The sequence below is a fragment of the Aethalodelphis obliquidens genome, unplaced genomic scaffold (genome assembly GCF_003676395.1).
Source record: "Aethalodelphis obliquidens isolate GAN/ISIS:26980383/991018 unplaced genomic scaffold, ASM367639v1 scaffold13, whole genome shotgun sequence".
In the NCBI taxonomy this organism is placed as follows: Eukaryota; Metazoa; Chordata; class Mammalia; order Artiodactyla; family Delphinidae; genus Aethalodelphis; species Aethalodelphis obliquidens.
Window position 1 is genome coordinate 21,543,138 of NW_020837957.1, and position 27,519 is coordinate 21,570,656.

General features: G+C 37.4%; 1 protein-coding gene across 4 annotated transcripts in view; it reads right to left on the reverse strand.

The window, feature by feature from the left end:
• Positions 1–26,781, reverse strand: part of SYDE2 (synapse defective Rho GTPase homolog 2) — a 39,147-nt gene extending 12,366 nt beyond the window's left edge. The window contains exons 1-5 of one of the 4 annotated variants that reach the window (XM_027114223.1): positions 25,014–26,781; positions 14,488–15,183; positions 8,191–9,293; positions 4,198–4,324; positions 98–2,918 (exon numbers count right to left, since the gene is read on the reverse strand). In XM_027114223.1, coding sequence (XP_026970024.1) covers positions 2,800–2,918; positions 4,198–4,324; positions 8,191–9,293; positions 14,488–15,183; positions 25,014–26,505 — 3,537 coding nt within the window. In that variant the 5' untranslated portion in view covers positions 26,506–26,781 and the 3' untranslated portion in view covers positions 98–2,799. Of the gene's footprint in view, positions 1–97; positions 2,919–4,197; positions 4,325–8,190; positions 9,294–14,487; positions 15,184–25,013 lie in introns of those variants that run through there. The other 3 variants (XM_027114220.1, XM_027114222.1, XM_027114221.1) reach the window with 3 other exon arrangements.
• Between the last annotated feature and the right edge of the window lie 738 nt (positions 26,782–27,519).

Genomic DNA, 27,519 nt, shown 5'->3' on the forward strand with positions numbered 1-27,519 from the left:
ACGGGCCCAGCTGCTCTGCGGCATGTGGGATCTTCCTGGACCAGAGCTCGAACCCACGTCCACCGCATTGGCAGATGGATTCTCAACCACTGCGCCACCAGGGAAGCCCCAAACTTTTTCTTCGACATATACAAAGAGATACACATATATAAAGTGCTTGGCATATAATAATAATCAATACATGTTAGACATACAGTGATGATAATGATAAAGCATTTTGTACACAGTACACATGCAACAATTGTTTATTCACATTCCTTAACTTATATCATGTGATCTTTACTACTATCATTAGTTTCCTACAATGAATTGCAACATTCAGTGTAAAGAGCATTGAGTTACAATTAGAAAGTGAAAATGCAATTTTCTGTAGCTGCCAAATAAAGACACTACTAACCCTTTAGGGCATAATCTTTTTTAAAGGTTCCATAGTTGTTCCTTGACAAAGCAAGACTTGTTAGTTCTTATAAAACTCAATATGCCCTGGTAGCTTGAGACTTGCCCTGTAATGCAATTATATTAAATCAAAACCTAAAAGATCTCCAGAAAAGATAACTTTATACCTTAGTGAAACATGTATTTCAAATATCATTATCCTTTATATGATTAATATGCTAAACAACTATTAATATAAATGGAATTTTAAATTAACCCAAGTTCAAGATTACTTGCTTCACTATAATTTGAGGGCAAATAAGAGAGAATTTTTATAACAAATATTAAGCACTTAAAGTATGCTCAATGAACATTATGTTCAATGAAGTAAAAATTATAGTTGCTTTTCTATAAGCAGACAAACGTCACAGGAAAAATAATCAAAAGATTTTATAAAATGAAACAGCGAGAAGGTATTCATAGTGCGTTGTAACATGTATGATATGACTACTCATCTGTCTAGAAATTAGCTATATGGCCTTATCCCAAAAACTTAGTGATAGGCAGGAGCATCTTAAAGCCATATTGCCTTCTTAACATCTTTCAAACACTTTGGGACATAAAAACCGTAAGATAATAAATTTGTAGTGACAATCTTTAATGTTACAGGAGCTACTTAAAAAAGACTTGGGGAGAATTTATGATGAAGTTTATTTAATGCAACACAGTAAATCTTTTATCATGTACTTGAAGCAGGCAATTATTGATAAATAAAGAGCTGGTTCTAGTTACATCTCTTAAGCTGCCCTGTAATAGTTAGATACTATGAAACCATATGCCTCTCACCCTCATTCAGGCACAGGACCAACTACACAGAGAAATTCTACTCATCCTCATGGTGGGATACACGTACCACCACACTCAAAACAAGTCATTCTAATCTCTAAAACTACTTCTTCTCAGAGGCTGGTTTGAAGTACCTATATTTTATTAATTCTCAATCACAAAATTCACCCTGTTCTCTCTGCCTAAAACTCTAATAATCACTAAATAAATAATGTTGACTTTTCCAATTTCTTCTCTTGTACTATGAATAGATTTTATACCTTAAATTTTGCACCTGACTGAAAAAAATCTGGTTTGTCTGGAGCACTTCATTCTGTATTCCAGACAAACCAACTACTAAGAATGCATTACACTGTGAGTAAACTCTATCATTCACTCCATTAATATCTCTTCTTTTAGACCTACTTAACAGTTAATTATATTTTAAAGTTTACTTGAAATGTGAGTTCACGTGGAACAAACACATGAGGCAACACTATTACTGGCCAGTTCCCCAAATCAACAATACCCTTTACTTTGAGCCACGATGAGCCCTTGTGTATATTTTATTGCAATTCCAATGATATTTCTCAGGCAAACCTTAAGTCATCCCATTGGCTTTTTATCAAGAATGAAAACAGCTCTAGGTTCTTCTGAAAAACAGGTTTACTGAAATGGAATATACAAAGAATAAAGCCAAGAAATACCCAATTCATAAATTATGTAAACTCTCAATTTTAGAAAAGAATACTTCTATAAATGTTTCATTGACCTATTGTCATACCTTCTGCATATGCTGCAAATTTCCAACTAAGGACCTTCTCTTATAACAAATAATCAATTCAAACCACATCACTTCATCTTTTTAAATTATACACATTTGACATAATTTTTATCTCCAAGAAAGTCTTCAACCAAGACAAAATCTCCTTTTATTTAGTTATAGAGTGTAATTTTCTGAGGATTGCTATTTATAAAATTTTTCTTTAATAAATTCATAAAATGAGTCCTTCGCTGATTTTGTTTATTACACATTATTAAGGGAAAAAGTCTACTTTTTTGTAGAAATGACCCATTTTTTAGTAGAAATAATATGCCTTCTTCCTTTATAAAATAAAAGTAACCATTATTTCTGGTTTGCTAAAACTTAAGAGAAAGAAAAAGTGCTTTGGTTTGCTCCATCTCAGAATTAAAATGCTTGGGATCAAAGTTTTAGTTATCCAAGAATATAATATTAAATATTCTATGAAATACAGTCATTCAGAGTTCAGAGGTTGGGAAGCTCAGTTATTTGGAAAGCCTCAATCCTAACAGTTAGCTTTAAGGATTTCAACTAATAAAAATCTCTTGAATATGTGCAAGTTGAACCTTCCTCAAATTCTCACCTAGACAATTAATTGTGTGTAAAATAAGAAAGCAAATTAGAAGAGAAAAACAAACACTATTACAGCAAGAAAAAAAAAAAAGGTAGTTGACAGTAGAGAGAAGAGAAAGACTATCAAAATACATAGATGATCTAGAAATACATACCAAAGCATCTGTAGGTGAAAGGATGTGATAGCTGAGATATGGTTCAAAATAATCCAAGTTTGGGGAGAATCAAATGAGGGGTATAAATGAGACAGGTTTGGTCATGTGTTGATTATGGAAGCCAGGTGATGGATAAAGAAGGTTTATCATAGTATTCTCTCTACTTGTGTATATGCTTGAAAACTTTGCTAATAAAAAGTAAAACAACAACAAAAAACAAACATGGAATTATAAGCCAATAGACCTCGAATAACCATTAGTTATGAAAAATGTCCTAATGGCCAAATTCAAAGGCCTTTTTTCTGTTCTCATTTTATATGATCTCTCAGAATGACAGTGCATCACACCTTTCCTTAACACTCTGTAGTCTCTTGTTTCCCATACTTTCTGACTCCTTTCCTCTCAATCTCTTTAGCTGTTTCTTCTTTCTTTGCCTGCCTCCAAAGTTTGGAGATCCTCAAAGTTCTTGTCTTTTCAAACTCTATAGATAACTGCAAGGCGTTAATTACAACTAGTGCCAATGACCATCAAATTGCCATTTTCTACCCCCACCAGTCGGGGTATTAGAAGTGTATTTACAATGCTATACATTGGATTGCATTCACCACCTGGGTAAACAGCAGATCCCTCACATTCTACTTACATCCTCTCCTTAGCTGTAGGAGATATAGCCTTGATATATCCACTGAGATCTCCTACTAGTACATCAAATTCAATATGTAAGTTTGAAAAAGAAACCCAATTCATAATCTTTTTCTACATTTCTCCACCGAAAGCAGTAGCTTTCCTCTCAGCTTTCTTATTTCTGCTAATGGAACCCAATCAACCAGGTGTCAAAGTCAGGATTGTCTGGCCCTCCCTTTCTTCAAATACTTTCAATTCTATTTCTTCCTGCTGTTGCTGCTGCTGCCAGATGCCATCCAATCTCATTACCTCCTTGCTGAGACTATTGCCAAGGCTTCCTAACTGGTTTTCCTTCCTCTTGTATCTTCTAATTTCAGTCCATCACACAGACTTGCCAGATAAATATTCCTGAAGACTATCTCTAAAGATTTCACTCCCCTGCTCAAAAATCGTTGATGGATCCCCTCTGCCTAGTAAATAAATCTAAATTCTCTAACCAGATAGTCAATGCCCCTTATATTATGTCAGCTCCAGTCAAACTGAACTCTGATGACATTTTATTTATCTCTCTATGAAGAAAAGGTGCCCTTTTCCTTCTGTTAGCTACTACAGTTAATTTAATGTAGGTCTCTTCCTCCCAACACTTGTTGGCTGTTTGAGGACAGGGACCATATCTTGGTATCTCCCCACAGAAAATAACACAGCAGTGTTTGTAAAAGAAGGAAAATAAGACTGCAGAATAAAACCAAATTAAATTTAGGCTACAAAATAGTATTTCAATTCTCTTTCGTGCAGATGTAGTCTTTCCACAATGTGTACATAAAAATAACATCTATTTATTACCTGTTATTACATTTATATCTGGGTATTGGCTTTCACACAGACCAACAGCTTTGCTATCCCTCTCAAAAGCCTCTCGAAGTTCTTTCTTGACTGCTGCCGAGCCACATAATCGGTACAGGCCTACTACCTAGAAATAAAATTATGGCCACGTTATGGTAAATTGGATAAAGAGAAGATATTATAGTTTAGTATGTATAAATCACATGAACTTGGCAATCTAATATGTTCTGATGGCATTTAATTAAAAACATATCAAACATAGCTTTTGAAATCTCACCATCGACTATACTGATTATAGTTATAGTTATATAGTTTAATAAAAAATTATATTCTTTCCTTTAAATTTGAACAATATACTGTGACTTCTGTAATGCTGCCTATCATATCTTAAGCAAAGATACAATCCTTACCCTTTCGGTTTTTTTTTTTTTTTTGCGGTACGTGGGCCTCTCACTGTTGTGGCCTCTCCTGCCGTGGAGCACAGGCTCCGGACACGCAGGCCCAGCGGCCATGGCTCACGGGCCCAGCCGCTCCGCGGCATGTGGGATCTTCCAGGACCGGGGCACGAACCAGTGTCCCCTGCATCGGCAGGCGGACTCTCAACCACTGCGCCACCAGGGAAGCCCCTTACCCTTTAGTTTTACATGCTCAAACAATATCTCCATGCCCCAAGATGTTGCCCTTTCACATGTTTTGCTCTAGACTGAAGTAATACAGCACAGCAGTTAAACTAGGGTTTTGGATTCATAAAGCCCCACACTATCACTCCTTGCTTGGTGAATCTGAGCAAGTTACTTAATCTCTTTAAAACTCGAAAAAAGTATATTTTTGAAATAAGGCTCCAGTATACTATTTGTGTAAAGTTATCTTTAAAAAAAAAAAAAGTTTCTGAGGAAGAAATAAAAATAAATCTAGGATTTTTTAACTTATCAAATTAATTGATTATAAGGCAATGAAGGAAATTCAATTAAAATAATATATTAAAGGTAAAATAAAACTTCTAGTTCAAAATGTATATAAGATGCAAAGACACCACTCACTCTCCCCTCAACCTACATTAAAAAGATTTGTTTTTTAAACACTGTTAGTTCAGTATAAATTCACTAAGAGGAAATCAACATGGTATCTTAAAGAGAAAACATGCCTGATTAAGCAATTGGAGTTTTTTAAAAGGATAAACCTTCAAGAAAATTGAGGAAAGCGGTTGTCACCTATACTTCCACATCAAAGACTATTTAGGAAGTTTAATCACCTTGAATTGAAAGAAGTTACAGATAAAGAAATTATTTCAAGACAGAAATAAAGTGAAAACACACAGTGCAATCCCCAAGGATTTGAACTAGGAATCACTTTAAAATGCTAAAAGTGATCTAGAGGAAGAATGCAAATGAAATTTCCCAGTTTACTTATGACAACCTCTTCTGAGTTTTTAAATAACTGATAGAATACACTACAGAAAGTGGGTCTCAATATAGGAAAGCGTCAGTAATGGATACATGGAAATGTTATCCAAAATACTTGCGATGACAAGCATTAAGTATTAATTGAAAGATAGTAAAGAACCTGCAACTATTTCTAAGAGAAGGTAATTCAAGGTGCTGCTGCATTCAAAAGAATCAACATGATATGGGAAATCGAGGAAGGTACTGGAAAGAAAATTCAAATTTCCTGTTCTTATCCACATTCATGTTACATTCACATCATCACAAGAAAGAAAAGTAGAACGGTAGATGATCCAGACAATGAAACTAAAATATTAAACAGGATCAAAGGAAATGCTACCACATGAGAAGAAACTAACTTGAGTACAGCCCTTCTGGTGTATGCACACTTAAGTGTCACAAAATTTCATAAGGATGTATCCTCTTAAACTTGAGAAAGAGATGAACCTAGAACAAATTAAAGAAAGCAATACTTCAATAGCAAGTAATAAATTAATGGAACATGTTATCCCAAAAGCTGCAATTACAAATATAGTTTTAAAGGTGAATAAAAGAAGGAAGAGCTAATATAGATATGTCAGGCAGGGATATTTTAGGATATATCCCTACCTTCAGAGGCTGACTTCTTGAATCAAACACTTGAAGTACATGCTTGATGCCTCTATTGAGGACAGAATCTGAACCGGATGGACCATGAGGATGATTTCTATACTAATTTTTCCTATTGGAAGCAGGAGACAGGTGGTAGTAGCCTTCAAAGTATTTCGAAGATATCACAAACCATTTTTTGTTTGACTATCAAAACCTGATGTTCATTGTAAAAAAACAAGAATAATTACTGACTAGAGAGGTAAACAAAATTTAAGCAGTATGCTGCTCTGAAAACTGCAGGCACAATCAGCCTCTTTCTGTGCGTGTGTTGGGGTGCAACAGGGAGAAACAAAAGAGACAAAACAAGAAAAGGTGTTGAAAAAGTGCAGCTCCAAACATACAATTGTAAATTTTTTTTTACTTTTTATTTCACAGGAAATAATTCTTTATTAAAATAAAACTTTCTAAACTTTAAGTATAGAAATAAAAAGCATTGCTAAAAATATTTTCTTGGCATTTAAAATCAGTTATTACAGTCTTATATACTTGCTCTTTATAAAATATTTTCAGAAAATAGACTGTAAAAGTACAGCGTTATTTGAGTTACTTATTTTAATATACAATTGTAAAAGTTTCTGTTTAAATAATTAGCTTTAAAGTCTGCCTGATCTCTGGCCTCCCTACATGCTGCGTGGAAAAAAAAAAAAATACAGGAAACAGAGGACCTTAAGAAAAAAGTAACTGGACCAAAAGTTGGATTGGAAACTGAAGGCCTCACTTCCACCCAGACAACGTAAACTTGACTTGATGGAATCACATATCTGAAAAGAGGTTTCAAAAATTCAAATGTCCTACCTCTCAGCTTCAGGAAGCTACTGCATCTATTTTTATTTAATATAAGCAAAAAAGACCCACAGAGATTAAGTGACTTGCCCAACATCACACAGCCAATGATGGATGAGAAACCAGAATCCAAGTCTCTTGTACCTTTATACAAAACTCCACTAACTTATGCAATTTCTATCATTTCCATGTTAAATTCAAGGTAGATTATTTTAAGTGTGCGTCTACATTCTTATAAAGAAATCATATTTCAGATTTTGTGGTATATATCCTCGATATTTTTTAATGTATGTTATAAATTCTGATAGCACTAAAGCAAAATACTTCAGAACATAATGATGCTTAGGCTTATTTTGTATTGCAAAAAATTAGTATAAATAATTACTTATACCTCATTAATATCCTCAGTCATACACTGTTTCTCATTGTCATAGTCTACATGTATAAATGAAAATAAAGATAAGGTCTACTAACTAGTTAACATGTACATATCTTGTTACAAATAACACCAGGTTTTTTGTTTGTTCTAATGAACTGCTTTTACCTTCTTTAAAAGGAAAAGAGAATGAGATGTGCTTTTATTAGTAGGACCTCTCCTTATCCTCCATGCTATCCCAAAGGTAAGACATGGATAAGCTTATGCTTTCCAAAGAGTGGAACTGAGGGAGAACAGGGAATAAGGGCAGGGAGTTAATTTTAGGAGTGAAACAGGGTTATAATATTCACTGTTGAACTCTCTACCAAAAGAATGTCAAAACATTCAGAAACATTCCTTAAATGAATTAGGCTTAGCCTATGTTATCAGCTCTGGCTTTTCCTAGGAATGCCATTGTAAAGCAATCTTCATCTCTAAGTATAAGACCATGCAGCTCTGCATCATAACATAAATTATGGAACCATCTAGCACACTTTCAATCACTGACAACATAGGTTAAGGCATAAATTACATCCTAAACAGCAATGGAATAAAAATAAAGAATCGGAATGAGAAAAAGTCTAAATTGGATTTTTTTTAACTTACCTTGAACTCCTTCCCCCAAGACTTACTATAAATAAATTTAATTATTACTCAAATAGACAGATAAGGGGGCAGTAGAGAAACACAGTAAAATAATACCTGACAGCCTCTCTTTTCAATTTCCATAATACATTTCTGAATCAGGAGTGGTACCATCAAGCCTATATTTTCTTTCTCTACAACTTTTCGAATATCAACACCAAATATTACTGGTTCTCGATTTATATCTAGTCCATGAAGTGAATTCTCCCACTGTTCCAAAAGAGTCACTTTCACATAAATAAGACCTCTAGGTTCAAGTTTGACAGCCAACTGATGTGTCTTTGTCACTCTGAATAAGGTGGGAAGAACAACAGTTCCATGACAACACACTCGATTTTTTCTTGGAGTGGGTTCCCAACTGAATACTACTAATTTCAAATGCTGTGCATTTTCAATTTCTATGTTGAAAGTGTGATCCATGTCTAAAAACGTTGTCCGACATGTGAGCAAAGCTGTTCTGGCTTTGTTTACTGAATCTACCTGAATTGCACAAAAGACATCTTTTGAATCTATCCGAGGTGGTTTTAAATCCTCAGCACCATAGAAATGCACACTCATGAGCCCAGATATGTACTGGGAACACTTAGGTTGATCAGAAAAGCTATAATGTCTAAAAGCATCAATGTCTATTTCATTCTTGCTACAACTATTTGGAATTATTTCTTTTCCTTTTGCAAATTTGTTTTCACATCCATGTTTGCTAGATTTAGCTATAAGTTCGGGAGAATCTCCATCACTGAGGTAACCACTTTTGCAGGAATACTTAGAACTCACAGAGGTTTTCTTCTGGTAGCTGTGCTGAGAAGACACACTAGTATCAAGATGGTACCGGCTTATAACATTCCTCTTAGCAGCTGTGGTTGTGTTCCCAGAAGGTAGAATAACAGCATTATGAATTTCTTGCCAGTTACATTTAGACAAGGAAGGAGTATTATCCGGACTGTTTCCATAATTCAAGTTTCCTTTAACACTTAGTTTCCGGCTAAATTCTGGCAACCTTTTCATTCTCATGGAAAGTTTCCTCACAGTTCGTGGAGATTTTATTTTATCCGGGAAAGACCAATGAATTGAACTGCCTTTTTTCACAGGGCTAGGGCTTGGAGAAGATGGTCCTGCAACTCCCAAATCAGGCTTATTTGTAGCAGCTACTATCCCAGGACCTTGAAAATAAAAGACATTATAAGGTGAAATGTTTTGATTCCTACTTTTATTTTTACTTTATAAAACACCAATTTAACAAGCTCTCACATGGACACAAATTCTTCCCTGTCTCATCTTAAGGGTGAGATTTAGTCAAAAGTTTAGATGAATCTCCATTACCATGTTCAAGCAGAATATCAAGATCTACAAATGGCTTCCGGTGGAAAGAAATATCTCCCTCTCCATCTGCCCTTCTATTCTGACGCTTTGGAGGAAAGGTAATATAGGTTCCTTTTAAATCTTTCCCACTGCAATATACTTCAGTGAGCATGTGTTTATAACTGTAAACAGTGAATATCAGAGAAAACTAGGAAAGCTTCCTATTTTAATATGTTCATTTTAACATATTGAAACATTAATTTCAACATGTTTCCCATTTTAATATGTTTATTTATAAATTCTACCTAATATAAGAATGATTCCTCTATATTTACAATACTCTAAAAACTAAATTTCATCACATAGCATTGCTGGTTAAAAAAAAAAGTTAAAAACCAAACAAGTGTATAATTTTGACAACTAAGAGCCAACTTAATTGGCTCTAAAATTCTATTAGAACGGGCTTCCCTGGTGGCGCAGTGGTTGAGAGTCTGCCTGCCGATGCAGGGAACACGGGTTCGTGCCCCGGTCCGGGAAGATACAACCTCCCGCGGAGCGGCTGGGCCCGTGAACCATGACCACTGAGCCTGCGCGTCCAGAGCCTGTGCTCCGCAACGGGAGAAGCCACAACAGTGAAAGACCCACGTATCGCAAAAAAAATTGTATTAGAACATATCACCAAAGATTATATAGAATGAACTCTAGTTAATCAAGAATAACTGAATAATGAATATCATAAACCTACCTGAATAATTTTTTGAATGTATAGACATTTTCTTTCTTGTATTATCTTTATGCAATAATTCCGTAGAACTTCAAAAGCTAAATTAGGGCGTTTCTTTGCAATTTTAATATATTAAATGACAGTACAGAGATAAAGTATGTTTTCTTATAATTTTCAATTTTCATAAAGTGTTAAAATTCTTTCGAATTCTTCTCCACACAAAAATAGTTTTATTTTTTCCTAAATGTCAGAATTACTCAGGTTTACAATAAAACATTTTTTAAAAATTCAAAAAAGTACAAATAAAGTAAATAATAGCCCACATTGCCAAGAGATTAACCACTATAAAACCGCACTACCGGGAGATTAATCATGGTAAATATTGTGGTGAAAATAATATTAAAAGTAGTTTCTATTGTTATTATTAAATTATTAATATTTAGTTATTATTAAAAATAATACCAGCCAACATTTACTGAGCTAGACAAAGTGTGAAAAATTAATTTAATAATTAGTATGAGCACACCCTCATTTAACTCTCATAATAACCTTAAGAGGTAAGATACCATTACCACCCCATTCTCCAGGTAAGGAACCTCATGCATGAGCTAATTTGTCTAAGATCACAAAGCTGGTAAGTGGAAGAATCAGGACTCAAACCTAAACACAGGCTTTCAGAATCTATGCTCTAAAGTACTACGCTTTCAGTCTCTCCATCCTTCTAAATAATTTTCTGTCCATACATATACATCAAACTGATTTTCAGATACCTTTTCTCAACTATTATTAAGAAGTTAAAGTATTCCATTTAACCTTAAACTTTCAATCCCCCCCCAAAATAAGAATGTAAAGACTAATCAATTTCATTTCAAAATCTGAACCTGTTCCTAGTAAGTTTTCAAATTAATAGAACAAAGTGAAAGTAACTTCTAAAACTCTGTTGGTATTATCCCAATTATTTAAAATTTAAATTAATTATTCATACTTTATTTAATAATTCCTTATAAAGATCCTTAATGACCCTAATATCAGAGGTTACTCTATGTAATAATACATTTGACAACTAAAATGAGAAAAAAGTGTTTATTCATTTCAAAAATCAGTAGATTAAATGAACTTTCTTTAAAGTATTAATATAGTATTCTCCCTCCACCCTTCAACGTGTCCTATTGACAAAGTAGTTTCTTTGTAGAGAAAGGACTATTTTAAGTATGCCTGCTGGGCTTTTCTGGTAAGCAACTAATAAGAAATGGAGTGTTTGATAAACTAGACAAAGCGTTCCCTTGTACTGTAAATTGTAGTACAATTCTACTGGTTTCCTGGTCTAAAATATTCTATAGTAGTCAGAGTCCTACTGTAGTCTACAATATATTTTGTCATGGCCTAAAAAAGCTACTCAGTATATGAAATTGCTCTAGGTTTTATCAAATCAATAAAGAGTTAATCTAACATACTGACTTTTTTACATATTATGCATTAAATATCTCCTACTGAAGTCCTTACCTAATTATTAAAATGAAATACTGTATTTGTTAGCAATTTCTCCTACAGACAAGACTGAATTTATTTTTTTTAAATGCTTTGTTTTTATAAAATCCAAGAGCTGAAATATGACCAATTTGAACAATCACTTAAAATTAAACCAAAATTATACTAACCAAATCACAGATTAGCTACAGTTTATAAGGGGAAAACATAAAATGAAAATCTTTAAATATAAATTTATGAACCAGGCTTGAATCAATTGAAACTGGCACACTCCTTCAGCATCTAGAGCAGTAACTGGCACATACCAGAAACTCTGTGTTTATTGAATAAATGAATTAACCAATTGTTAATTGTCTATAAATTGGTAAACCTTTCAGGAAATACAATATAGAAATTACCTATACTAGTTACCAGCTAAAAAGACCAAGTAAAGATACTAGTAATGGATCCTAATGAAGCAAAATAGATCATGATAAAGATCACTGCAACAGTAGTAGAGTCTATTAACACCCAACATTAAGGAACCAGTCAAACAGATTAGGGCACATCAACTCAATTAAATACTTTAAAAATAGGGAAACAATCATAAGATTAACCTACATGTAACAACACAAAATATAGATAGCAAGTGAAATTAGCAAAAACCAAAAATAGTCCACTATGTCAGCAACTAGGTAAAAGATACATAAACAACCAGAAGTTAAAAGGGAAAAAACAAGTCACAACTGTGTTAGGATGATCATAAAATTGTCATTCATATTAAAAATACTTAAACTTTCCTATTTCTTAAACAAAAAATTATTTTGAAATTCAACCATTCTCTTTGCCTATTTCTCAACAGATTTCTGCCAATGTTGCTAAAGAAAACATACCACTTTAGGTAAATGACCTTTCTGATCAAACTAAAGCAAAAAGATGACATATAAACGAACTGTCCAAATACTTCCTTTGGTCAACTTAGGAACGTGCTTGTTGTAATAATATACTTAAGAGAAGAATAACAGTAAGAAAGGAGACATAATTGGCAGCCCTACTGTACTTTCAAATTTGGGTGGTTTTTTTGTTTTTTTGGTAATATCTGTCAGTCTTTACAGATTCATAATTTGCCACAAACATAAAATAATAAAGTTTAAAGACAGTACTTAAAGTGTATATCACTTTACAGACACTGGCTCTCTAATGTTGCTCTTATACTTATGCCCTCTTGCTTTTTCTGCACCATTCCAGACCCATCACTATCTGTCTGCCCTACTCCTGCAAGCCTTCCTCATCACTCCATCCTGATCACAACCTCTGTTCCAAACTATTATTTTATAGACTATTTATTCCTCTTCCCATCCATATTACAAAAGAAACACACATTTGCTCTGGAAAATCAGACTACAATTAGAAATGCACACACACAATTTTAATCCCAACACAGGGGGTAAGGATGGGTCAAGCATTAACAGTTCCAGGACAGCTTTTCATTGTTTCTTTCAAAATTGACATCATACAGTTCACACTGTTTTTTAACTCACTTTTTTTCTTATCAATATAATATTTACTCCTTCTCCTCATACCCCTGAGAAAAGGATCCAAATGCAAGTAGATTACTTGTAAAGTACAAAAAGATCAGCAAGAAAGTGAGAAAATTCAGGAGAAAATTCAAGGTGAATTATCAAGCCTGCTACCACTATGGGCACCTGGAGCTTAACTTCATGAGAAAACTCTGGGAAACAATATACAATTATCCCACCCAAGTGTGGAGGGAGCTGGGGTAGGCCTATACCAACTCCTGTCAGTCACTTGTTGAGGGGCACTCCCAGGATGTCCTGCAGGAGACTCTCTAACACTTTGGAAGGAGTCCTCAAGTAGAGATGCAGATACTGATTTTTGGAAGTAGGCTGCCTCCATTTAAATAAGTAATAAAACCCAAGGGATATGGACAAGTACTAACAGCATCTTCTATACCCCACATCTTTGACTACTCTGTATCATTTGAAATTTTATAAATTAAAATGACTCATTATATAGAACTGCTTTCTATTCAACATTTAATAACTGCAACTAAAAGTACTTAGGTAGTGTTTTCTTGGGTAGTGTGTCTGGGACTAAATTTAAAAAGAAGCACACCAGAAATCAAGGCAATCAAGTGAAAATAACACCATTAGGTTGAACTATATGAATTGCCAGGTTTTTGTTTTTGTTTTTGTTTTCAGACCAAAAACTCTTAAATATTGGCAGTTTCATATGGTTCAAACTAATACACATCAAACTTCAATTATTTCCTTTCTGGGTTCCATATCTATTGTAGCACCTATTTGCAAGTTCTTTACTTCTACCTCTCCTTTCTTTTTCTCTTCTTCCTTTCCTTTGTTTCTGAGGAAATGTAGGCACAAAAGTGAAAACTAATGACTGCTAGTATACTGAATATACAATTTTTCATTTGTGGCCAGACCAGGTGTGAATGAATGAATGAATAAATAAATGAATGAAGCAAAACAAGACATACATGAAGAATATATCTCTTCCAGTCCCTGAGACTCCATTCTTTCAACTAAGAGAAAAGTAATTACTGCCTCAAAGGATAGACATACTAAAACCACACCATACACACTAAAAGTTGGTGTAGGACTACCCCAGCTCCTTCACCCCTTACAAAACCAAGTCTGTAATAGGAATAATTAAACCACCATGTATATAAAAATGTTTATAAACCTTTTTCAGTTTTATTTTCATGAAAATATACTCACTTTGTAAGGAAAAGTACACAGCTACAATAGACATCTATATTTAGTTTTAGATACTGCCAAAGAATTGAAAAATGGAAGAAGAAAAGGCAGATATATGATCATCTTTACCTGCAAAAGGAGATTTCAACGTGGGACTCTCCTCTCCTATTATACCTTCTTGTGTCTTGTGTCCATGCCTTTGCTTGTACTGCTCCACAAACTCTGTGGAATAGATGGAATCTATAGGATTTATTTCATTTGACTGTGTGGTCTGAACATCGCCTGTGTGTTCAGAAGAGCACAGCAAGTCTTCAGTGTGCTGCTCTTCTTTCATTAGGTCACTACCAGATAATACTCTCAAACCGACATCAGGAAACTTCAGAACAGCAGAGTCTGCCTCCCCAAAACTCAAGGCATTTGAAATACCAAAGTCATCATCCTCAGGAATGGGGTTGTACCATATTTCTCCTTCATCATCTGCATCATTTTCCTCATTAAAGTCTAATGAACAGTCTCTTGATAATGAAGAATTTGTAGCAGTACACACCATATACGTACAATATTCTTCAGATGATTTGAGGAAAGGTCGTGACAGCTGCAGTTTAGGTAGAGAAACGGGTGAGATGGATAAATGACTTATATCTTGGCATTTCTTATTTTCGTCTTCCAAATTAAAAGATCTCAGAGTACTCTGATATAGCCAATTGCGTTTCTTTGACACAGTGATGCTATTAAGTGGCTTATGACCCCTGAAGCCAATATTATCCTTCAGATCTTCAAGTTCTCTTCTCTTCATTGAAGACTCATAGACATTTTCAAATAAGTCTGTTTCAAAGAAAAAAGAAGGCAGAATATAATGCCTGGCATACCAAGAAAGGCATGTCACTTAAGACCAGTTATTAAAATACTATTTTTAGGGGCTTCCCTGGTGGCGCAGTGGTTAAGGGTCCACCTGCCAACACAGGGGATGCGGGTTCGAGCCCTGGTCCGGGAAGATCCCACATGCCATGGAGCAACTAAGCCCGTGCACCACAACTACTGAGCCTGCGCTCTAGAGCCCGCGAACCACAACTACTGAGCCCGCGTGCCACATCTATTGAAGCCCACGCACCTAGAGCCCGTGCTCTGCAACAAGAGAAGCCATGACAATGAGAAGCTCCCACACCGCAACGAAGGGTAGTCCCCCTCACCGCAACTAGAGAAAGCCCGCGTGCAGCAACGAAGACCCAATGTAGCCAAAAATAAAAATAAATAAAATTATTTTAAAATATATATATACTATTTTTAAAAAGATAAAAAGAAAGAAAAGTAATATTAATCACATTCAGAGACAAAAATTGAACAAGACAAATTTTGGATTTTCCACCTAAACATGATTTCTATTATTTAGATATCAGACTGCTAGTATAGGTATCATAAGAATTCTAAGAAAAAGGATAAACAATCTCTGAGACTGCCTTTATAAATATCATAGGGCTAAAAAAGCTTTACCCTAAGCAAAACATGCTTTATAAAAAGCTTGTATAGAATGCTTTATACACAGTATGCCTTTAATTAATATTTGAGTAATTTTAAACTCACTGCTACAAGGACTTCGGAAAACACAAGCAAGATTACTACCTTTTCATACAAAGATTAACTTTGAATAAATCTTTCAAAACAATTGTGCCTTACTCATTACTGAATGTCTTACTGATTATTAAAATTTCAAAATAACATCTGTTTCCTAACCATATAGTGCAGTAGCAACTTATGCAGAGTTTAAGTTCTAAATATCTAGGGCAAAATTAAAAATAAAAGTCCCTAAGGAGGCCCTTGATTAGGACCAGGTATCCTGTCTCACAACAAGCACAACACAGCTATATTATTGACAGGCACAAACTTGAGCAGCAAGAATACAAGAATGAACAAAATAGCCCCTGCTCTTAAGGAATTCATAGCCCAATGGAGGATGTCAAATACTTAGATATGTGTATGTATTAATATAATGTGATAACACTCTAAAAATGTATATGTAACATTAATTCCATATAAAGGGGAAAATTTTTTGCACTTCCAAAGAGTTACATAAAGCCGGCTTCCCGCTTCAATGACAGTCAATAAGCTAAATAAATATATATCATAAACTAACTCACTACACATAGATAATTAAAACAAAACCACATTTCTAATTTAAGATCATGTCAGGTTTGTAATTTATGGTCTATGCTACTTTGAGTGTGTATTTGGTTGATTCATTTTAGTATTACAGCAAGTAAAATATAATAGTCCAGTAACAGAGTGATAAAAACACATTAAACTCTGAGGAGCTTAATAACAACCAAAAAATTAGGTTCATGCATACTAAAGGTTTTCAGGAATCTCCCTTCTACTGAAAAAAAAATCATTTAAAAATGTAAGTTTGGGGGCTTCCCTGGTGGCGCAGTGGTTGAGAGTCCACCTGCCGATGCAGGAGACACGGGTTCGTGCCCCGGTCCGGGAGGATCCCATGTGCCGCGGAGCGGCTGGGCCCGTGAACCATGGCCGCTGAGCTTGCGCGTCCGGCGCCTGTGCTCCGCAGCGGGAGAGGCCACAACAGTGAGAGGCCCGCGTACCGCAAAAAAGAAAAAAAAAAGTAAATTTGTCCTTTTTATAACCCTAAATACCTAATCAAGCAGATTAATTTAAAAACAAAACAAAACCTTAAACACAAACTGGGTTTCAAGTTCAATAGTTCCAGAGGCAGGAACAGAGGAACAGACTAAGAATCAGAAGGGAAGGAACCTCTCATGAATGTCTACTATGCCAGATATTCATTTACTCAAGAAATATTTATAGAGCGCCTATTATGCGGCAGGAACAAGAGATAAAGCAGTAAGAAAGCCCTTAACCTCCTTTAACCTCCACAACAATTCTGAGACAGGTAGGATTATTTCCATGAGCCTCAAACATATGTGGAATATGGCCAAGGTGCTAGCCATAGAATTCAAATTTAAGCCTGTCTAACCTTAAAATCCTTGCTCTCACCTGTCTCCCCTACACCATGCTACCCACTAAAAGTAGGGAAGTAGGTGTCCCTCTTGAGCATTATGATAATATCCACCAAGTTAACTTTATAGGGTGGCTCCTGGGATTAAGTAAAATAATGTTTGAAATACTTAGAAAACTACTCAGAAAAGTCAAGTAACTTGCCTGAGATCACCTGTTGGTAAATGGAAGAGGCAGCACTCAAAACAAACTTCTGACTCCAAAGTTTGTAGTACACCTGGGCTACTAACTAAAGGATACCCACCTCCACTCTCCAGGATTTAACATGCAAACGTGTAACAAATAGTCAATAAATATCTTGATTTGATTTAATTTAACTAATGAAACCTGAAGATTCAAGAGTCTTTCTATGGTTCTGTCTTCTTTACACTTAAAATTAAGAACTGTCCTGGACATATATCCAGAAAAGGCAAAACCTCTAATTCAAAAAGACACCTGCACCCCAATGTTCATAGCAGCACTATTTACAATAGCCAAGATATGGAAGCAACCTAAGTGTCCATTGACAGATGAATGGATAAAGAAGATGTGGTGTGTGTGTCTGCGTGTGTGTGTGTGTGTGTGTGTGTGTGTGTGTGTGTGTGTGTGTATATATATATATATATATATATATATATACAATGGAATATTACTTAGCCATAAAAAAGAATGAAATAATGTCATTTGCAGCAACATGGATGGACTATAGACTAGATTATTATACTAAGTGAAGTAAGTCTGACAAAGACAAATATCATACGACATCACTTTTATGTGGAATCTAAAAAAAGATACAAATGAACTTATTTCCAAAACAGAAACAGACTCACAGACATAGAAAACAAACTTACGATTACCAAAAAGGAAAGGGGGGGATAAATTAGGAGTTTGCAATTAACAGACATCCATGACTATGTATAAAATAGGCAAACAAGGACCTACGGTATAACACAGGGAACTATACTTAATATTTTGTAATAACCTATAAGGGAAAAGAATCTGAAAAAAGAATATATATATATATATATAAAACTGTATACCTGAAACTAACATAACATTGTAAATCAACTTTACTTCTACAACAACAAAAAAAACTAAACTGATTATAGACCTTTTTTTTCTAAAAAAAAAAAGGACCTACGGGCTTCCCTAGTGGCACAGTGGTTGAGAGTCCACCTGCCGATGCAGGGGACACGGGCTCGTGCCCCGTTGCGGCTGGGCCCGTGAGCCAGTGAGCCATGGCCACTGAGCCTGCGGGTCCAGAGCCTGTACTCCGCAACGGGAGAGGCCACAACAGTAAGAGGCCCGCATACAGCAAAAAAAAAAAAAAAAGGACCTACTATAATTTTTTTTTTTTTTTTTTTTTTGCGGTACGCGGGCCTCTCTCGCGCCGCGGAGCACAGGCTCCGGACGCGCAGGCTCAGCGGCCATGGCTCACGGGCCCAGCCACTCCGCGACATGAGGGATCTTCCCAGCGCAGGGCACGAACCCATGTCCCCTGCATCGGCAGGCGGACTCTCAACCACTGAGCCACCAGGGAAGCCCCTTTCAGAGTTTTTTGATGTACATTGTAAATGAAATAAACATGCTTCTACTTGTACTATATTCCAAGGAACTACAATGAGAAAAATAAAGCTACCAGTATCCCATATTTAAACCGATACATCTATTGATATGTAATGAATATGTAATATTAAAAGGAATAATTACATCGTGAGACACAATACAACTATTTTTCATGAAACTACAAACTACATAAACTTGAGATGAAACAGTCTGCTTGCTATTGCTGAATATTTAAAAACACATAATGCTGAAGTTTAAATTTAGAGATAAATAAGTACATTATTATACGTTCTGATAAAAACCAAATTTATTCCGTTATTAAAACTGAATATAAGCGACACATTATTCAAGGTAGAAAATTTTACTTGGGCAATTATTTATATATAATTTAAAGCATTTCATTTTTATCTCAGTTAATTAAATGGATGCATATGAATATAAGTTACACAGAAATGGAAAACTATTTACCATCTTCTCTTCACTCCCCATTTATGCTAAAATTAATGTTAAACCTTACTGGCATAAATGTAAAAGTTACCTTTAGCTTCAAATTTTATATATATGTGTGTGTGTGTATATATATTTTGACATTTATATATTTATATGTTGAAAGAAGACAAAAGTAAAAAAGATATTAAAATAAGTGTGCAAAGTTGCAAGGCAAAAAAGTCTTTATTCTCTTGCAACTATACACGTTATGGTATAACTATCAGACTCTAATTAAAGTCATTTTCCTTGAAAATCTGTAAGAGAATGCGGAAGTAGCAATTAAAAGTTTTTCACTCAGAAAAATATTTACATAGTGGTGAACTACTCAAGCCAATTTTGTGTTCTCAACTATTACGTATTTCATAATAAATCTAGATGAGTTACTATTACTAAACATTTAACTAGTGCCCCAGATCAAAATCAACAGCAAACTTTCTGGGAAATTATGTACTGCAGCCCTCATTGAAAATGTACAGTATCTACAACATCTTTTCATCATTTAAAACATTCTACTGCAAAAACAAACTGTTGTTTTAGCTTACTTCTCTTTTAAAAATCCTAAATAAAAGCATTCTTATGAACAATGTATTTGAGCTTAAATAAATAAAAGCAGCCCTGCTTATAGAGTCAAGCTTGGCAGCCCAAATGAAATTACTAGAATAAACTTAAGCCTTAGGTTTACATATGAGTGTGTTTATATGTATGTCTTTATCTTTCCCAGATAAATCTAAATGAGGAGAGGGGTACAATGAAAAGAAAAAAGGTATTTTTCTATCTTTTATTTTTCCTCCCTTGTGACTAGCAATAAAAACTCTTAAGAAAAAAGCTGTGTGCTAGCTTTGGGGACAGGAAAGTAGAGAAGGAAACTTTGAGACGCTTTTCAGTTCCCTGAAAGTAATGAGGAGGAACAAGAGAAAAGAAGCACAGAAGAAAAGATGAGTAGAATAAATAAGTGCTCCTAAAGTGGTGTCCTCTAGTTCAATTCCCAATGCTCCCTAAAGCAGTCCTTCTCAACTTCAGATCATTTCACTCTCTATCCAGAATCCTAATATATTTTCACAAAGCCTGCTTGCCTTTCTCTTGATAACAGCTAAGTGCCAGGCATGGTACCAAATGGATTATCTTTTTTCATCATCACAGCAACCTGAGGACTGAGGCTATGCAGAGCTGAGTAACTTGTCCAAGGTCATAAGGCTGGTAAGTGGTAGATTTGATCAGAAACCCAGAATCTCTATTCTATTAGCCATTACACTATATGGCATTCTCTCTTGCAGATTCTAAAAATCTCACTTTTGTTGGTGCAAGATGAGACTAACATGGAGGGATCTGCTTAAACTTGTCATACATAAGTAGTAAGTATAAATTCATATACATAAAACTGAAGCAGAAAGAGCTCAAGTGCTTTGCTCTAATAGGGGTTAGTTTAAGTATCAAGTATCAGAATAAAGTAGAATGCTTTTTCAAAACTTTTTAAAATGTATCAAGATAGGTGATTGAGATACTGAGAATTCTAGAGCCTACTACTCAAAGTGTGTACCAAACAGCAGCATCTACACTGAGAGTTCGTTAAAATGCAGAATCTCAAGGTCCCACCCCCATACATATTAAATCTTCATTTTAACAAGACTTTCAGAGAATTCATATACACATTAAGTTTGAAAAGCTCTGCTCTATAACTGCGAACCACACGTTGAGTGGCAAAGGTCTGGAAAACAGCCTTAGGATTCTCAAAACATAAACACCACTTAGAAATGGAGGACTTTCAAAAATCAACACAACACTATTTTCTGCTGAATTTGTAACTCTCAATGTTTTCCTGCCACCAGCAACTCCAATGTTTTATGGCACTCTTCCCAAAACAAAAAACAAAAACAAAAAAATGGACTCACTTGCTTCTGGGGCCACAATGGCAGAATTTCTAACAGAAGAATTTAGAGCTAGAAGACACTCAAAAAGTATTTGCCTATAGTTACTAGTCTTGAAAGGGCTAATGCATAAAAGAATTGTTGGAAAAATTCATACAGATAAGGTAGCTCATAAAGTTAAGAAATTGAAGCTACAAATACTTGAGAAGGGAATAGACAGGAATCTGCATTAACAGTGTCAACTTCACTTTAAGATATAATGCACAAGATCACACCAGCTATTTAATACTACCTTTAAAGAACTGTCTAAAGATTTTGAACAGAATATTACATGCCCAAATTTTTTTTTCTTTCACAGATCACGGAGCAAGAAGAGTAGGGTCAAAGTAGGCTAATTATTTTTAAAGCAGTAAAAGGCCAAAATAGCTCAACCCAGTGCTTTCCGATTTATTTTTGAGTACTATATGCTAATTAAAACTTATTTATAAAGAGTTATAATGAAGTATAGTCAGCAAATAGATTAAAATTCCTTTGTAACCTTAAGGCTTGAAGAAACTTTACAATATTTACTATGTGTAATGACTTTAGATTTCTTAAATAATCATCTCAATTAGTAACAAATTGGTCAATCTGTGAGCACTACATTCCCAACTGCATCAAATCATTGGCAGTATTATACTATCAAAAGTTTTAGTGGTTCTTAGTAGGAGCCAGAAATCAAAACTGAATATCATTTTGGCTTCCATTTGTCATATAGCTTCAAAAATTTCCAAAACACCTAAGTAGATTAGGTATTTCTAGCTCCTTATATAGTTATTCTGTGTTATAAATTCTAACTATAACTATTTTGAAAGAAAACATCGCCACAAATAATATTGTACAGAAAAATGTGATATAAACCTTCTAAGCTGTTTTTTTTAATACATTTATTTATTTATTTATATTTATTTTTGGCTGCATTGGGTCTTCGTTGTTGGCGCGGGCTTTCTCTAGTTGTGGCGAGCAGGCGGCTACTCTTCGTTGCAGTGCACGGGCTTCTCACTGCGGTGGCTTGTCTTGTTGCGGAGCACAGGCTCTAGGCGTGTGGGCTTCAGTAACTGTGGCAGGCAGGCTCAGTAGTTGTGGCTCGCGGGCTCTAGAGCACAGGCTCAGTAGTTGTGGCGCACGGGCTTAGTTGCTCCGCAGCATGTGAGATCTTCCCGGACCAGGGCTGGAATCTGTGTCCCCAACACTGGCAGGCAGATTCTTAACCACTGCGCCACCAGGGAAGTCCCCTTCTGAGCTATTTAACATCTTTATACAACCAAGAATGTACTGCTTCATCGGGACTGCCCAGTTAACTTTTTAGAAAACATGATTAAAAGTAGAATCCAAGTAAACAATTTGAACTAAACATTTAAAGGTAAAGGTTTAAGATGGATAAAGCAATTGACTAAAAGAAAGACTTTAAACCTATTCTAGGATTCCCCCATCTTCTTTGCAACTTTGAGGAAGTTACTTACCCCTCTAAATCTTGTTGAAATTCCATCCATCTCCTCAGTCCAAGCAATTTAATAGAATTAACTGGATCAAACCTCTAAAGAAATTTAGAGTCCCTTTGACCTTATATAAATAGGGGTTTTGGAGTCATAAAGACCTGAGTTTGAATCCACATAATAGTTTGAATCTATATACTAGTATACATAAACCAAATACTAGTTTAAGTGACATTGGGCAAACTACTTAACCCCTTCTTTGCTTTTGCTGTTGTTGTGCAATAACAGCTGTCATACCTCCATGGAGCGGGGAGGGGAGGGAAGTAATAAAGATTATATGAAAACCCCACAAAGTATTCAGAATGGTTTTAATAAGTTCAAATAACCTTCATAAAAAACAGTTTAAAAAAAATTAACTCTTCAAATCTATACTAGATATATAAACATTGCACAAATTATTTTTATCTTTCCTAAAAGATGAACTGATGATTTAAAAGGAAATAACATCTGAGAAAGTTTTTAAAACCAGAGATTATCTAAGCTTTTGTTTAGATTTCTTGTGAAATATCTAAAATACCATCACATAATAATTCTAATGTGTCATTTAATTTCTTTTAAAATTGGTTTCATTTAATTAGTTTCTCAATGAAAAATTCAATGAATTCATTCCTAAGAGTTACTACAGTTATTATTACTTTTAAAACACTTCAATGTTTACACAACAACTGAGGGTGTTAACAGCCATCAGATAGTAATGTCTAACCTTTGCAACAAAAGGGTAATACATATTTTACTGAAGTTTTATACAGATTTTTGTTATGGCTAAAAATTAACTGTCTTAAAAAGAGTTAACTGAACCAAAATCAGTGGAGGTAAAGATATAATAGCACTAAAACGTAATAAATGATTACAAATACTTTACTACTGGAAATGCATATTTTAATATAAACTTAGCATAAAGTACACCTCTCTTCACAAAAATTTACATTCTACTATCTTTTTATTCAGGTGGAATGGAATAAATTTGAGGGAAATTGACAGGTGTGGGTTAGAGATTTATAGATTCAAAAGAACTTCTCATTTTGTATACACTTGAAGTGAATTATTTGATTTGTCCTCATTGTGTAATAAAAAGTTTTGTGAACTTTGTTTCTCCCCGTTTTGTGTTTATTGGTTTAAAAAGTTAATGTGTACAAACCTAGTCCTGTAGGATTTGTAATTCTTAACAGAGAAACTGCCAAGTACTGTGAATACTTTTACATTTCAGCATTTAATATTTTTTAAAGTATTACTGATATGTAAGTCATTATGTTCACTAAAAGTCTTTAAAAGTGTAGTCCGAAAGATCATGTTGTTTTTGGCTCAGTTTAAAGGTACTTCTTTCACAAGAGAATTCTTTTACTATTTACAACATAAGAGATTTCTAGAATGGATAACTTAAACCTTCAGTGAAAACTAAAAATCACACACATATAAAATAGGGAGTAAAATCCTATTATTAGGACAAATATATTTTTTACAAATTCCTTTAACTGCCTACACTTTCTTAAAAAGTACATAAGACATACTTTTCTTCTGATTAAAATCCAAGTGCCCTTCATTTTCCACAATAATAAGATTACCTACATTGTTATGTTTTTAGGGGGGAGGGGGAGGGGAGGGAAAGGTGAAGAGAAGAAACGTGAAATCCTACCTGACTAAAAAGAAGTATTACCATGATAGTTTTCTCGGTTTGGTTGGGTTTTGGGTTTTGGTTGTGTGTATCTGTGTACAGAAACGCTTCTGACCGGGAGGTGTAATGAGTAAAATGACAGTTTATGAAGCCCATAAAGTCTAACTTGGATCAAATTCAAATTCACAAACTCCACAAAAGTCTACAGATTAGCCCAGAGCTACAAAGAATAAAAGTCAAGGCAGCGCCGGCCAACTCTTAAGCCGAGACTGAAAAGCAAAGTGTGGTGAACTTAACCTTTACTCACTGTTGCGCTTAGAACTAGGTACACTGGTTCTTAGAGAAGAAAAAGCAAAAACCCCAAGTTCCTCATGCCACTGTCTTAAAAAAAACAAACAAATAAACAAACAAACCCGAGATAAGGCATTATACTAGGTAACCTGGAAATGGCATTAGGCTGCCACTGACGTGACCCTCACTTTGGCACCGACACGTACCGTAGTCTGCAAAACCATACCTTCTTCTTCGCTCTTAAGACAGAAGCCCGGTCTGTAAACACATTTTGATTGCAAGGTATCCTACCTGTCAGCGTAATCCTTTGGTCTGGCGGCACCGAGACGACTTGGCTTTCCCGCATTTTCAAAGCGCCCAGATTTGGAGACGTTGCCTGCGCTCGGGTGACTTCGGGGGGTGTCCTACGAGCGCGACCCTTCATTCCCAGAGACAGCAGGCGTCCTTTGTACATCCACTTCTGCAGCTTCTTGACTGTCACCGCGGGCGGTTTGAGGAAGGGGAGCCCCTCCTGGCCGTCTTCTTTGCTGCGGCTTCCCGAGGAGCGGCGGGGGTCCTCGGAGCTGGGAGGCCGGAGGCCGGAGGGCGCCGCGGCCCGGGAGCTGCCTCCGCTCCAGCCGTCCATCCCGCCTCCACGTGGCGGGGGCTCGTCCGGTTCCCCGCGCGCGCCGCACCTGATCCAGCTGTCGCTCCACCACCGCTGTAAGGGAGGCGGCTTGGCACCCACGCGGAGGCTGTCGAGGCTTCTGCTGCAGGGCAGCCGCATCCGAGGAGTCCGCGGGCGGCCTCCCCCCGACTCCCTCGGAGGCGACCGGGGCGGGGACACCTGCTGCCAAGGGCAGTCGCCGCCTCCCCGCTCGCAGTCTCGGGGGCAGGCTCGGCGGGCCGCCGCGCCGCAGGGGGAAGGCGGCTGGCCCGGAGCCCGGGCTCCCGCAGGGCAGCCGCGATCCGCCCTGCCCCGGTCGCCCTGCCGCCTGCCCGAGTCAGGGGGCAGGTCGTGCATGGCCTGGATCAGCAGATAATAGGCCTCTCGCAACTGGGTCTGCAGCCTGCCTGTCTCCAGACGGCCGCCCTCCGCCCCTGGGGAGGAGCCAGCGGCCGGGGGAGGCGGGGGCCACCGCTCCGCCTCCGCCCCCTCAGGCTCCGGCGCGGGCTGGGAGCCGCCGGGCAGGTTCTCGTAGTAGTCGGCGTCGTCCTCCTCGTCCTCTACGCTGCCCTCGGAGCCCGGCGGAGCGTGCAGAGAGGCGCGAGTGAGCCCGCGGCCCGAGGGTGCGGCCTCCTTCCCGCCGCGCGGCCGAGGCCCGAGCGCCCCCGACCTCTCCGGCCGCCCTCCCGGGACCCGCGCCTTAGGACCCCACGCCTGAGGCGACGGCGGCGGTCGCTCCAGGCTCGGCCGGGTTCCGCCGGCGCGCTCGCGTAGGGGCCCGCCCGGAGCACCCCCGGCATCTCCCTCGGCAGCCGAAAAGGCCGCCACGGTGGCTGCTGTGGCCACCCAGCGCCCGGGCCCCCCGGCGGCACGAGGACCCCGCCTCCCCCGGAGCCTGGACAGCGTCCTCCTCAAAGGGTCCGTCATCCCCCTCCGCCTCAGCAGCCAGGCTCGCCCCTGGTGCGGGGACAGCTCGGAGTCCCGCTCGGGAGGAAGCCGCGCTCGCGGCGGCGGCGGCGGCGGCGGCGGCGGCGGCGGCTCCCCATGACCGACACTGGCCCTCGCGGGCTCCTCACATTCTTGGCATAACTCTGCCGCGGGACGGGTGGGGGAGGGCGGCGGCGCCGCAGAGCGCATGCCTCGGAGCCCCGGGCCGCAACGGGGCGCACGGGCTGCCGGCTGCTACTCTGCGGGCGTCGGGCGAGGCAAGGCGGAGGGCGGAGAAGGGAGGTGGGTGAGAGCTAAGGAAGACCGAGGGATGCAGAGAGAGCGTACCGAGGGGGGTGGGGGGTTGCAGTAAGAGTCAAGGCGGGAAAAAGAAGGAGCGGGAAGGTGAGTCTGCGCTGGAGGCTGCAAAGTTCTGGTTGGGGAGACGGAGAAAGGGAACGTGCCCTCCTGGCTGCCACTCAGTCACCTTCACCACCCTCCGCATTGCCACCACTGCACGAGGCGTGTCCTATAGTGCAAGTCCTAGCTTGAGAGAAAACAAAGATTGTTTTGACGGATAAGGTATGAGTACAGGTGTATCTCACTTAGTGAAGTGTGTTCTAGAAACGTTCCGAATCATTTTAATTTGTACAGGGAGCTGCCCATTTAAAGGAAATTTTCAGAGATTCCTTTTCAATTAGGAAGAACCCTTTTGCCCAAAAAAATCACCACTGGTGTCTCTTTTTAAAGTCTATTTTTCTTTCTTCCTTCCTTCCTTCCTTCCTCCCTCCCTCCCTTCCTTCCTTCCTGTTAATGCATGCTAACACAAAATTAATTGTAGCATAAACCAAAACTTGTAAAACGGAGGCGCAAATATAGCCTCCCCCATCACCTAACACTTTGTTTTAATTAAAACTGGGTTGAAAAACAATTGGGTTGAAATTGAGAAACAATGTTATTTGGAAATACCAACTCTCTCTCAAAAGCATTAAATTCCATGTTCTGTGTAACATTTGTAAAATACCTTGTGTTGCCACAGAGCAGTGGACCTGTTTGTGGTTGATAAGAATCAATCTGATTTCAGAGTTAAACTTTTTAGCGCTTACGTATTAGAAGGGGCCTTTGTCCGAGTACCTCATAAGTGTACTAACTCCTAGCACAGTACTTGCACCTAGTAAGTACTCAAGAAATATTTGTTGAATAAACAAATGCTTGCATGAGTGA